The sequence below is a fragment of the Lissotriton helveticus genome, chromosome 12 (assembly GCF_964261635.1).
Source record: "Lissotriton helveticus chromosome 12, aLisHel1.1, whole genome shotgun sequence".
In the NCBI taxonomy this organism is placed as follows: Eukaryota; Metazoa; Chordata; class Amphibia; order Caudata; family Salamandridae; genus Lissotriton; species Lissotriton helveticus.
In genome coordinates, this window is record NC_136073.1 from 592960153 (window position 1) to 592973148 (window position 12996).

Below are 12996 nucleotides of genomic sequence, written 5' to 3' on the forward strand. Positions count from 1 at the left end.
CCTGTCATTGGACTGTTGTTTGAAAATATCACCTGCCTAAATATCTAGTGAAGTATACAAAAGTGATGGATGAAATGTGTGAGTTAATCTCAACCACTGGTAATTACTCAAGCCACATCCCAATCCATCATTATTCTGCACAGCATGCCACCTCAGTTTGAACCCAGCTATATGTAAATCAGTTTTGACACTACTCCAATAGGAATAGTCCAGTCTAAACTGCCAAGTCAGCCCTGAACCGAAACACAAGCAACCCAAGACCGGTTTTGCTCATCGGCTAGGTACCGCTTTGTTCCAGTGACACAGTGTGCACAGGACCTACGTCTGGGTATGCCGGTCCTACTTAGGGTAACACAATAAGAATACAGAACAGGCGTGGCCAAGATGGCGGCGGAGTAGGACGTGCTTCTTGTCCCCTCCGGCGCCGGGCCTAACATAGCCTTGTCCAGCATTGACCCCAGGGGCTCCTCTGGGCAGTGGGTCGCTCCGGAGCCTCCTAAGAGCGGTGACCGGCGGAGGTGCGAACCTGGCCGCTCCTGGTGCCAAGAAAGGGGAGCGTGGCTGACCGCGGAGTCGGCGGGCCTGTGGTGCTGTGTGCTACGGCGTCGGGAGGAGCCTGAGGGGCCCGGGAGGCCCAGCGGTCACTAGCGGACAGCGGCTGGGGGTCGGAGGTGCCTGCCTGGTACACGGCGTTGCGGGAGCTGGACGGTGGCGAGTTCGGCCACGGCCGAGGCTTTGGTCCGGAGCCCGAGAGGAGGCGGGGCTTATTGCCCGCGAGCGGCGGATCTCCAGCACGGCCGGCAGCCTACTTGAGGTCCGGGTCTGAGGCCTGGCCGGGAGGCGGTGGACACTGATCCGGGACCCAGCTCTCTGCGCGAGTCCCGCGGAGGTGGAGGTGAGCTGGTGGAGAGGGGAGGCGGCCGGCACGGCAGCGCGGGACCGGTGAGGGGGCGGAACCTTCTGGCCGGCATCAACCGTCGCGCTGCGGCTGACGGCGCACTCGAGGCTGGGGACTGGGGCCTTGCTGCCGGGCTGTGGGCCTACTGCTGGGAGCCTCGTCCGGATCCCCGCCTGGTGGAGAGCGGTGGCGGCGGCTTGTGGAGACGGAGGTGGGTCCCCCCCATGATGGTGGGCTGCGTCGGGTGGCCAGTCTGAGTCCTGCAGCAGCAGTTTGGGACGTCATACCTGGGGGACCTCGAGGAGTGAGACCTACCGGTGTGGAGGCGGAGGACCACTGGTGGAGGTCCAGCGGCGGAGTTGTGGATAGCTCTGGACGTAGCGGCGGGAATTGGAGTTGTGGGGACCCCCCTTACTGCTGTGGACCTGCTGGTGGGAAAGGAGCGCTTGCTGTAAAATGGTGGTGGTGGTGGCGCCGGATGTCTGCAGCAGCCCCGTAGTGGCCGCCTAGAGTCTGCCTTGGGTTCTTGGAGCGGTGTGAGACGACTGGTGCGCCTGTGTTCGTCCTGCCTGACCGCCATCCTTCTGCTGATCGCTTCTCCGATCCTAGGGAACAAGTCACTGGGGTAGCGATGGCCAATAATTCCCGCAAAGGGAAGGTTATGTCTGCCAAGAACTCTCAGGCGCCGGCCTCCCCTGGTCAGAGTTCATCGTCGGGGAGGTCTGACGATGAGGCCCCCGCGACTAAGGCTTTCATGAAAGAACTTTTTGCCTCCATCAAGGATGATATCTCCGAACTCCGCAACCAGCTGACCTCTGATCTCCGCGAGGTAAGGCGGGATGTCGACGACATTGGGGAGAGAGTGGCGACCCTGGAAGATCATGATCTTACCATGGCCAATGATGTGCACTTGCTGCAGCAGGATGTGCTCCGCCTGATGGAACAGAATATAGATCTGCAGGCTCATGCGGAGGATCTGGAGAACCGTTCCCGCCGGAACAACATCCGCATTAGAGCGGTTCCCTGGGACGGTGAGGCGGGGGACCTTCGGGAATATGTGCAGGCACTCTTTCTTCAGATTCTGGATGAGGAGGACGTGCAGGAGATCAGGATGGATCGGGTTCATAGAGTGGGCCTGCCCCGGCGGAACGGTGGTCCCCCTCCGGATATCCTGGTGTGTGTCCACGACTTTCAGGTCAAGGAAAGGATACTGAGGAAAGCTCGAGACATACCTTCCCTGCAGTTTAGGGATCATCGCCCTCAGCTCTATCAGGACTTGGCCGCGACGACGCTCCAGAAGAGACGTGAGTTCCGTCCTGTCACTGCCTACCTTCGAGAGCACAATGTCTCCTATTCCTGGGGGCATCCTTTCCGGATCATTTTTCGATGGCAGAACAGGTTGGTTCAGATTCGCTCTCTCAAGGAAGCGAAAGACTTGCTGGGCCTTGAGGATGAGACCCCGACGCCCGACCGCCGGAACTCCTCACCGCGGAGAAGACGACGCTCATCGTCCTGGCACAGGGTGGGCCCGGAGAATCGTCGGAGGCCCGACCGCGCGACTAGCCTTCAGGAACGAGGGAATGCTGTGGCCTCTGTGGCCTCTGCCACGCTCCCGCCGTCACAGCAGAGCTCTGGGGCGGCCTGATCTTCGTCTTGCTAGCCTTGGTGCCGGAGGGGCGCGCACTTACAGGTAACGGGGCGATGAATGTACTTTCGGAGAAGACACCCCGGTCTTTGGCCCTGAGAGACTCATCCTTGGGTCTTCAACTACGCCCCTTGGGAGACTTCCAACTGGGACCGTCCACCTTGGGACTCGATTTGTTACTGTTTTGGGTGGTTGGGGATTGGTGGGTTGAGAGGGGGGCTGATTGGGGTATGTTGGGGTGCTGTTGGGTGGATGGGGTCTGGGGGGGGGGAAGGGGGAGGGGTGGTGACGACGGGTGGGTTGCTGTGTGTGTTCGGACTGGTATGAATGGTGTTGTCCTTAACCTGGGGGGGTCTGGGGAGGGAGATGGCCAAGAGGAAGGGGGCATGCTGGAATCCGCTGCTGGCGAGCTGGGAGGTTTGATCTGCCCGCATGCCTATTAGTTTGGGTACCTGGAACGTAAAAGGCCTTAACTCGCCACAGAAGCGCCTGAAATTGTGGAAATATCTCTTGGATCACCACTTAGATGTGGTGGGACTCCAGGAGACCCACCTAGCCCGTAGGGATGAGCTTCGGCTCCGTCATAAGCAGTTCACCCTCATATACAGGTCTTCCGCGCCTTCTAAGCATAGAGGGGTGGCCCTTCTGTTTAGGTCTTCTATACAGTTTCAGCCTCTGGGAGTGAGTAGCGATAAGGATGGCAGGTGGCTGATGGTTAAAGGGGTGCTTCATGGGCGTTTATGTACGTTTGTGGTGGTATATGTGCCGAATGCCCAGCAAAATCAATTTCTACAGGGGCTGTTGGAGGCAGTGGGGGCCTTCGTCGAGGGTCATCTGGTGGTTATGGGGGACTTTAACATGGTGTGGGATCAGGCTGTGGATAGTTCACGTGCCCAGAGATTGGACTCTGGAATATTCTCTGATGTGACCAAGCAGAAGATGGAGGAGTTGGGTCTTCTGGATGGGTGGCGGGCGGTGAATTTGCAGTCCAGGGACTATACTTTTTTTTCTCATGTACACCACACCTACTCTCGCATTGACCATATTTTTGTGAATCAGGCGCTTCGAGGAGATGTCCGAGCTTCTGCGATCTTTCCTCTCTCTGTCTCAGATCATGGCCTCTTGACACTCCAGCTTCAGTGGTCGGTGAGGGGGGATGGGTATCGAAAATGGTACTTTCCGGCGGCCTTAGTGCGCGATGAGGCGTCCTGTAGGGAACTCAGGAAAGCCATTAGGGAATTCTTGGCGCTTAATCCGAGCTCGGACACCTCCGTGTTTAATACATGGGATGCATGTAAGGCCTCGCTGAGGGGTACCTGCATAGGGCTTAATGCAGCTCTTAATCGTCTGCGTAGGGAGGAGAGAGAAGCCTTGGAGGCTGAGCTTGAAAAACTTGAGAGGGCCCACAAACTGGCGCCGTCTCGCATAACACTCCGTCCTCTTACAGCTATTAGAGGGAAGCTGAAGGCGCATAATGCCAACCGTACTGAATTGACCCTTTTGCGGCTGCGCAGGGGCTCGTACGCTCAGGGGAACAAGGTGGGTCGCCATCTGGCTCGACAGCTTCGGGAAAAAAGGGAGAAGGACTATATAGGCGGAATCCGGGACACGGGGGGCGTGCTTCGTCATCGGGACGGGGATAAGGCGGACGTTTTTGGGCGTTTCTATGAGACGCTTTATACTGGCGATCCTCTGGATGCGGTAGCGCAGGACGCCTTTTTGTCCGCCCCCCCCCTCCCGCAGGTCTCTGCCGTCAGCAATGAACATTTGGCTGCCCCCTTTACTAGGGAAGAAGTCCTTGAGGCGATTAAGGCCCTTAAACCCAATAAAGCGCCGGGGCCTGACGGGTACACGGCGTATTTTTATCAGTCGTTTGCCTCGGAACTTGTGGACTGCCTGGTCACCCTTTTCAATAGCATGGCGACAGCTGGGGAGACCACGGGCACTATGGCGGAAGCCCTGATATCTGTGATTCCCAAATCGGGGAAGGATCCCTCCAGCTGTGCTTCGTACCGCCCAATAGCCTTATTGAATGTCGATGCCAAGCTGTATTCTTCTCTCCTCGCCCGCCGACTGCAGGATCTAATGCCGGCCCTTATACATCCAGATCAATCTGGTTTCATCACGGGACGGCAGACTCACGACAACCTAAATGTAAATGTAAATGTAAATGTGCTGGATTTGTAAAGCGCACGGCTGCCCGTGAGCGTCCCGGCGCTTGCTTAGGGAACCCATCCTGGTATTCCCCTGTGAGAAACCCCGGCAGGGTGTCCACAAGGTGAAAGCCAGGCATCCCGCCGCGAGGGGCCGTAGTGGAGATTAAGCAAGCTATTGCCCAGAGTCGCAGAGTGTGACCCTGTGAGTTGAGTAGGCACCAGAGTGAGAATTGTCGAGTCCGTGGAATTTTTTGAGCCCGAGACCCGCCGAGGCGGGGAATCGAACCCTGGTCCACGGTCAATCTCAGCTTCCGGGTCTGCCGCCTCTAACCACTGAGCCTCTGCCGCCTCTAACCACTGAGCCTACGGAGAGTGATTCACCTGATTGAGAAGGCAACTAGGTTCCGGATCCCTGCTGTATTGGTAGGTCTGGATGCTGAGAAGGCCTTTGATCGGGTCGATTGGGGCTTTTTGTTCCGCACTCTGACCGCTTTCGGGTTCTCCCATCAATTCCTGACGATGCTGCGGGCTAATTTCCATCGTCCTACCTCGAGGGTGTTGATTAACGGGCACCGTTCGGTTGCCTTTCCCCACTCTAGAGGTACGAGGCAGGGGTGCCCTCTTTCCCCTCTCCTCTTTGCCTTGAGTATTGAGCCTCTCGCATTGGCGATTCGGGAGAATGACCGCATCATAGGCATACCCTTCACAGGGGAGCAACACAAAATCTCTCTATTTGCGGACGATGTCCTACTGTCTTTGGGTGACCCCGCTCAGTCTCTGCCGCCTGTGCATGAGGAACTTTCCAGGTTCGAAGCGGTGGCGGGATTCCGGGTCAACTTCGACAAATCGCATGTCCTGAATTTGACTCTTCCCTCGGCGGAGGTGGACCGCCTGCGCGGGATGACGCCTTTGTCGTGGACCACCTCGTCCTTATCATACCTGGGAGTGCGCCTCACGTCATCTGTGGGCTCCCTCTTTGCGGCGAATTTCCCCCCCCTGTTAGCCTCAGTGCGCACTGACCTCGATAGATGGAAGCCAAAGTTCCTGTCGTGGCTCGGTCGGATACATGCCATTAAAATGGTCCTCCTCCCTAAATTTCTTTACCTCTTCCAGGCCCTACCTATACCTTTAGACGCGGATTTCTTCCGCCGCCTGAAGACGATGATGCTGAGGTTTATTTGGCAGGGAGGCCGGGCTCGGATACCCTTTACGACGCTCCGTCGGCCTAGGGTGGAGGGGGGAGTTGGACTCCCAGATATGCAGTTGTACTACAAGGCCGCACAGCTGCGAGTGATAGTGGAGTGGACCCAGCAGCTTTCCGAGAAGCATTGGCTACATATGGACCGAGCGGTGGCGGGCAGGTCTATTTGGGACCTGGCGTGGAAACCTAAGAGAGACCGCCCAAAGAATGCTTATATTAGCACGCCCACTAGCACGGTTTTAAAGGTGTGGGATACGGTCACTGGTGACGATAGGTGGACCACTTTCCCGTCGCCCTTTACCCCTATCCATTTTAATCCGGCCTTTCCGCCGGCCGCTTAGGAGGGACCCTATCGCCAGTGGCGAGAGGGTGGGTGTCGGGCGCTTACGCACCTGTTTCATGGAAACGTACCCCTCACCTTTCCTAATTGTGTGCGTGATTATGGTGTATTACCCACGGAGAGCTATCGTCATGCCCAGCTGCTTCACTGGGCGACCTCGGAAGGGGTGCGAGAGGCGGCTACTCGTCCACTCTCTCCCTTTGAATCCTTCCTACTTCGCACTTCAACGATGCGGGGAGCGATTTCTTTCCTATACTGCCTCCTCCTGCGTACGGCGGTTGCCCCGCGGCCTCGGTTTATGGAACGCTGGGAGGGCATTTTAGAACGGGACATTTCTGACACGGAATGGAAACACCTCTGGAGAGACGTGGCAGCACACAACCACTCTGTGAGCCTTCGGGAAGCCCATCTGAAAACGATGTATGATTGGTACCTGTACCCTTCCAGGCTTCACCGCATTTTTCCTACAACATCGGACCGTTGCTGGAGAGGGTTTGGTCTGCTGGGTGACTTCCACCATATCTGGTGGGATTGCCCGGTCATCCGGCCCTTTTGGTCGGAAATTCTCTCCCACATCAAAGAGATCTTGGGGTACCCGATCTCAGACTCGGTGGCACATGTGCTATTGGGGCTTCGGGATCCGTTGTTGGAACACCAGACTAAGGCTGATAAACGTATTCAATGGCTTTGTCTGGGAGCGGCCAAACTCACCCTGGCGGCGGCGTGGAAGAAGCCGCATGCACCGGCTATATCATTGTGGCACTCGAGGTTGTGGGGCCTTCTGAGCATGGAGAGAATGTCGGACATCTTCCTGGGGGACTTTAAGAATTTCCACTTTCGCTGGGGTCCACTAGTCCGCTTTTTGTCATCTGGCCTCCCGTCTGCGGTTTGCCCGCCCACGATACGGGCTTTGCACCTGTTCCAAGTCTGAATGATGTCTGTGTGTCCTGCCGCCAGGATATGTGTGAGCATGACTGTGTCGTCACCACCGGGGAGGGGCGGGGGGTGGGGGGGGGGATCCAGTTGGGGTTTTTTTTTTTTTTATTCTTAGTTACTGTTTATTGTTGCGACATTGCTGCACTTGGTGCCTTAGAACTGCTATAACTTCAAGCACCTTCCCTTGTTTGCCTCTGGACAGAGATTCCGTGGTTCACGGGAACGGCACGAGCATTGTGTCTGTCAGTCCCTGATACCTGCGATGGAGTGAACTTTCGTGGACTGCCTACAACATTTTCGTTGCAACTTATTGTGCTCCCCTGTGTGGGATTTATGGCAGATTTGTCGCCTGTTCCCTTTCCCTCTCCCCCTCCTCCCTTCCCCTTTTTCCTCTGTTTAACTTCAATAAAAATATATTTTACAAAAAGAATACAGAACAGTGATTGGGGTGATGGATGGATGGATGGAATGCTTGAATTAATCTCAGCATCCCAATCTACTGTCATCCTGCGGACCATGCCACCTCAGTTTGGACCCAGCTATTTGCAAATCAGTCTTGACCCAGCTTCAGTGGGATCAGTCCAGGCTGAACTGCCAGTCCAGGTCTCCCTGAACCTGAACACAGGCAACCTAGGACCGGTTTCACCCTTGTTATGGGCTCATCAACCAGGTAGAGCTTGGTTCCTGTGACACAGTATGCACGGGACCCACACCTGGGCATACCCGTCCCTTTTAGGGTGACATACTATAATGTACAAAAAGTGATGGATAGATTGCTTGAATTAATCTCAGCCATTGGTAATTACTTGGGGCTGCATCCCAAGGCATTTTTATTTTGCACATCATACCACCTCAGTTTGGACCAAACTATATACAAATCAGTCATGACCCTGCTCCAGTGGGAGCAGTCCAGCACGAACTGCCAAGCCGGTTCCTAACTAAAGCAGAACACACGCAACCCAGGACCAGGTTCCCCCTGGTTTTAGGGTCCAGGCCTCACTGTACCACTGGGACAAAGCTATAGGTGCCTGAAGAGCCCTAGTAAGAGCGAAAACGGTCCTGTGTTGCTTGTATTTTTGTTCCAGGAGGACCTGGTCCAGCAATTTGGACTGAACTATTCCCATGAGGAGCAGGGTGAAGGCTGATATGCATATGGCTGGGTCCAAACTGAGGTGGATTGGTGGCTGAAAACAATGAATTGGGATGCGCTCCCTAGCATACCAGTGGGCAAGATTAATTCAAGTATCACATCCATCACCTGGTTGTTTTTTAATTTGATGCCCAGTTGCGACGATATGCTCAGACGTGGGTACCGGGCACACTGTGATGCTGGAGCTAAGCTAGCCCTGGCTGCAGAGCCCTAATAGGGGCAAAAAGGGTCATGGGTTGCTGTGTTTCAGTTCAGGGAAGACCTGGCCTGGCAGTTCGTGATGGCCTGTTCCCACAAGGAGCAAGGTTAAGACTGATTTGCATATGGCTGGGTCCAAAATGAGATGACATGGTGGGTGAAAAACAATTAATTGGGATGCGGCTCGAGTGACTGCCAGTGGCTCAGGTTAATTAAAGCATTCCATCCATCACCTTGTTTTTAAATATCTAGTGTGCCTAAAAGATTTGGAAGAATAGAGAGAACATAACATTTCAGTGATAAAATGGGTGACTGGTTTACCTGCTTCTAACATTTACTTTCTTCTGAGGTTTTTCTATGTTACCCTGTAATCCTCTACCTATATTTTAGTCAGTGAGGAAGGCCACATTGTTCTTCTTAATGGCTACATACTTATTTCCTTTTCCACCATTCTCTATTACGAAAGAATGCAAACCTTACCTGTACATTGAGTGGCACGAATGAAACCAAGCTGTAATCCTCTATCACTTCAACCAGCTTTTGGTTTAGGCGACGATAGTGCTGGAAGAAGGGATCAGTGGCCAGGTGATCCACTAGGTACGAGAGGTCCAACACTTCAGTGTAGAAATCAAGGTTAAAGGCTGCAAATAATCAAACGGATATCAAATGATGTTATAATTTCCTTAATTTCTGGTAGACAGCAGCTCCTTATGAACATGGGTCATACCCTAGATGGGCAACAATTGGGCCTTAGCCTCTCCACGTGATGCAATAGATGGACTTCTGCAAATAAACAGATAAAACCCAGAGCGCAGGCCAGGACAACTATTTCAAACACAGAGAATGCAATAGGTATACATGGATGAGGATCCCTTATGACACGTGTTCTCTATTGCATACAATAAGTTGTCCTAATTTAAAAAATCCATGCACAGGAGATAAATATCAGGGAATATTCAGGCACAAACATTGCAAACCAGAAGGTTCAAGGTGACTGCCTCATTTAAATTATTCTGTCCAGATATTTAAGCAGGCATAGTCCACACCTCATTTGCAATCTAGTCTTTCTCCTCCAAATTGCAACTCCAATTGCTCTGTCCATTCTTCCCAGCTGCTCTCGTCTAATGGGCATTCCCATCTCTCCCAGTTGTTCTTCTCTCCTTCAGCTCCCATCCTTCTTTTCTCTTATCACTTCGCCCTCCCAATATTCCCCATTACTTAGGTACCTCCTTTTCTCTACGACATCTCATTAACCTCCAGTTATCTACCAATCCCACAAGTGGTTAATTTCTAGGGTACCTTACCCAACTTCCCAAACTGTTCGATGAGGTCCATCTTTGACAAGACGTTGACATGAGGCAGTTCCACATGCAGCATAGTGGACAGCGAGGTGCAGAGAACCGAGATGAACTTGGCTGGGTCTGTGCAATAATGGGAATCCACCAAATGCACTGCTGACAACTACAAGAGGAAAAAGAAAATGCTAATAATAAAAACAATCAACGACTACAGCCAAGAAATTAGACATAAAATTCAAGAAAAATCTACAACCAGGAAGCAAGGAGAGAAAAACCAAAAATGAGAAAATCATAGCTAGGAAACTAAGAGTGATTGGCATGAAATAATCTTTAAGAGAAGAACCAATTTTGCACAGAAAAGTATGGACACCAGATTTAACCACCACGATGGTACAGATCTGCAGACAACCTACTAATGGTGGACTTTTTCTAATATAAGCAGCAGTTCCTCCATTCAGGGCAAAAATACCTACAGTGGCCATTGTAAAAACATTCTGCATTATGGAGTGAGTGCTGAAGTAAAAGGTCATTGAAGCTGGCATGATCCTGCCGAGACAGCACGTACCAGTGTTCTGATCAGTCGAAAGAGCCAGGATAGTTGCATTTGTAGAGAAACTAAGAACCTAGTTGCAGGGGTTAGAGCTGGGACTCAATGCAACATTAACATCATCAGATTCAATTACTGCTTCAGATTAGGGTGATTCCCAATGTGGAAATTCAGCCAGATCACAGTTGCCCTCCGGTCTCCTGCCTGCTACTCCAGGGAAAGGGACTTCAGTACCATACCTTATGACGCAGACACACTGAAATCAACTGTAAAACTAGAATCAGAGGAGAGTTTTTCCTGACATAAAAAAATATATTCATTGGACTCCAGGTTTCCTCTTGCTTTGGGTAACATGCAGGAGAAAGTTCAGATTTGTCTATTAAACAGGTCAAGCGGGACACTTAATGTAAAGATTCTTTGACTTTTCGGGACTACTGTAATGTGCTAGGTGAGGCGGAGGAGTCAGTCACTAAAAGGGTACTACAGATGTACCTAATTGGAAAGAGTTGTAAATGTCATAACAACCACAGCGCACAATGAATCTATAATATCATCTATGAGAATACGGAAGAGCATGAAAGATTATTACTTTCCACAGGAAAGTAAATAATCACCTACAGGACTGGTAAATTGAAGATAATTCTGCAAATCAAGCCAGATGTTAACGTGCTGGATTGCTCATGTACTCTGAATGACACAGATTCAAAGTAATGTGGACAAAGTCCTATGGAAAGCTCTGCACTTAAGAGAGTGTATCCCACTGCACTGTGGTCATGTTTTGCAATGGAATGTTGTGCCTATAATCTGATGCTGTTTTTGGCAAGGAAGAGGGGGCTGGGTTTGGATTGCAAACTGGAAAATAAAAAACGTGTGTGATTCGAATTCTACACACCTGCATGCATTTAAGGTGACCACAGGTGCACTCCAGCAGTACATAGATACATTTAAAAGATAGTTATGTTTCCTTTACAAAGGAGGGACGAATTGGATGTCCGATCATCATAATTCCAGGTCCATGCTGGATAAGCGCCGTGAGGGTGCGATACTGTAAGTGGCTCATAATTCTGCTGATGCTAGTGACAGGCTACCAGTAAAAATGAAAAAGATGGGGGGGCGTGGCTAGCAGCATGGCCGAGTGAGTCGCACTCTGCGCCAGCTCCGGCTAGCCGACTTCAGCCAACATCACTGACTGCATTCACCGACTTTTAAATCACCAGAAATTGTGCTGGATACCTAGCGGAGCAATGCGGCTACCTCCGCCCTCAATCCCGAGCACGCCAAAATCACCCAAAAACGGCACCCGGATCCGGAGCTGGAACCGGTTCCAAGATGGTGGCGGCCGCGTCAGATTGACGATGGATCCGGGGCTCTGGCCTGGGCGCCGCCTGAGGGCTGTGGAGGTGCGGTCCGGTGGCGCTGAACATCCTTGGGGCCCGAAGCTGCCCCAGAGTTATCCTTTCCCCCATCGAGACCTGCCCAGACTTTGCCGCAGCGAGGAGCCGGAGTGGTGAGTCGCCCACCTGCCCCTTCCCCCCCCCCCCCCGGCGGTGCTGAGACCTGGAGAGAGGGGCGCCCCGGATCCGGGCCCCTGGCGAGACCCGACAGCCCCGGCGGCGTGAAGAGCCGCTCCGCTCTCCGGGCGACCGGAGCCACGGCGCGTTCCCTGACGAGAGGAGGCTGACCCTGCTGCGGCCCAGAGATTGGTGGGAGACAGCAGGTTTGGAGGCGAGCGGAGAGTGGGTCCTGTTCTGTGGCTGCACGTCCCGTTCCCTCTACCCAGGGCCCATAATCTCCAGAGGGCCGGTCCAGGCAAGGTGAGGGCTTGGGAGCGGGAGTGTACTGCTGCTGCATAGTGGAGGACGGTGTGCCGCTTCGGGCCCCCCCCCCCCCCCCCGGGACGAGAGATAACCCACCGGACCCGACCTAGCCGGTCTCCCCAGCTCCACCGCTACCCCGGCTCATCGCGCCCAGACAACAATAACTGCGGATTGAGGCCCCCGTCCACCGGGTTCCCCCCCCTTGTGACTGTTGGCGCTCTTCCCCGGGTGTCCTGCTGGGCCCCCACTCCGCAAACACGGTGGAGGGCAGAAGTGGCCTACGGACGCATACTCGCTCCTTGGACTCTACCCTTCCCCTCCCGCGACAGAGAAGTCAATCCGCCATGGGGAAGAAGGAGGCGGTCGCGAAGGCACAGAAGCAAGGCCTCATAGGACAAATTCGCAGTGGCTCATTCGAATGGTGGCGGAGACGCGACGGGATCGAACTCGGACACAGCTCTTCTAATGAGTGCGATCCAGGCCTCCAGAGCAGATATCCAGGCGTCCAGAGCGGCCCTGGAGGTGAAGATCGGAGAGGTGGGGGTGGAGGTTAACCTACTGCGGCAGGACTTCCGAAACCTTACAGAGAGGGTCACCACGGCGGAGGCGCGGTTGGGGGAAGCAGAGGATGTCATACACGGCCTCCGGAAGGATGTTATACAGGCGGCCCACAAACAGCTCCTATGGAAGGTGGACGATGCGGAAAATAGGGCTAGGCGGAACAACCTCCGTTTTGTGGGTTTTAGAGAAGGAATTGAAGGGACCGATATGGCGGCGTTTCTGCGCACGTGGCTGCTGAGGACCCTGCCT

The 12996-nt window shown here is 53.6% G+C and overlaps 1 protein-coding gene across 1 annotated transcript in view; it reads right to left on the reverse strand.

Annotated features, from left to right (window-relative positions):
* GPN2 (GPN-loop GTPase 2) overlaps window positions 1-12996 on the reverse strand; it is a 134203-nt gene that overhangs the window by 92807 nt on the left and 28400 nt on the right. The window contains exons 3-4 of the mRNA XM_078668655.1: window positions 9829-9985; window positions 9005-9165 (exon numbers count right to left, since the gene is read on the reverse strand). Coding sequence (XP_078524781.1) covers window positions 9005-9165; window positions 9829-9985 — 318 coding nt within the window. The remainder of the gene's footprint in view (window positions 1-9004; window positions 9166-9828; window positions 9986-12996) is intronic.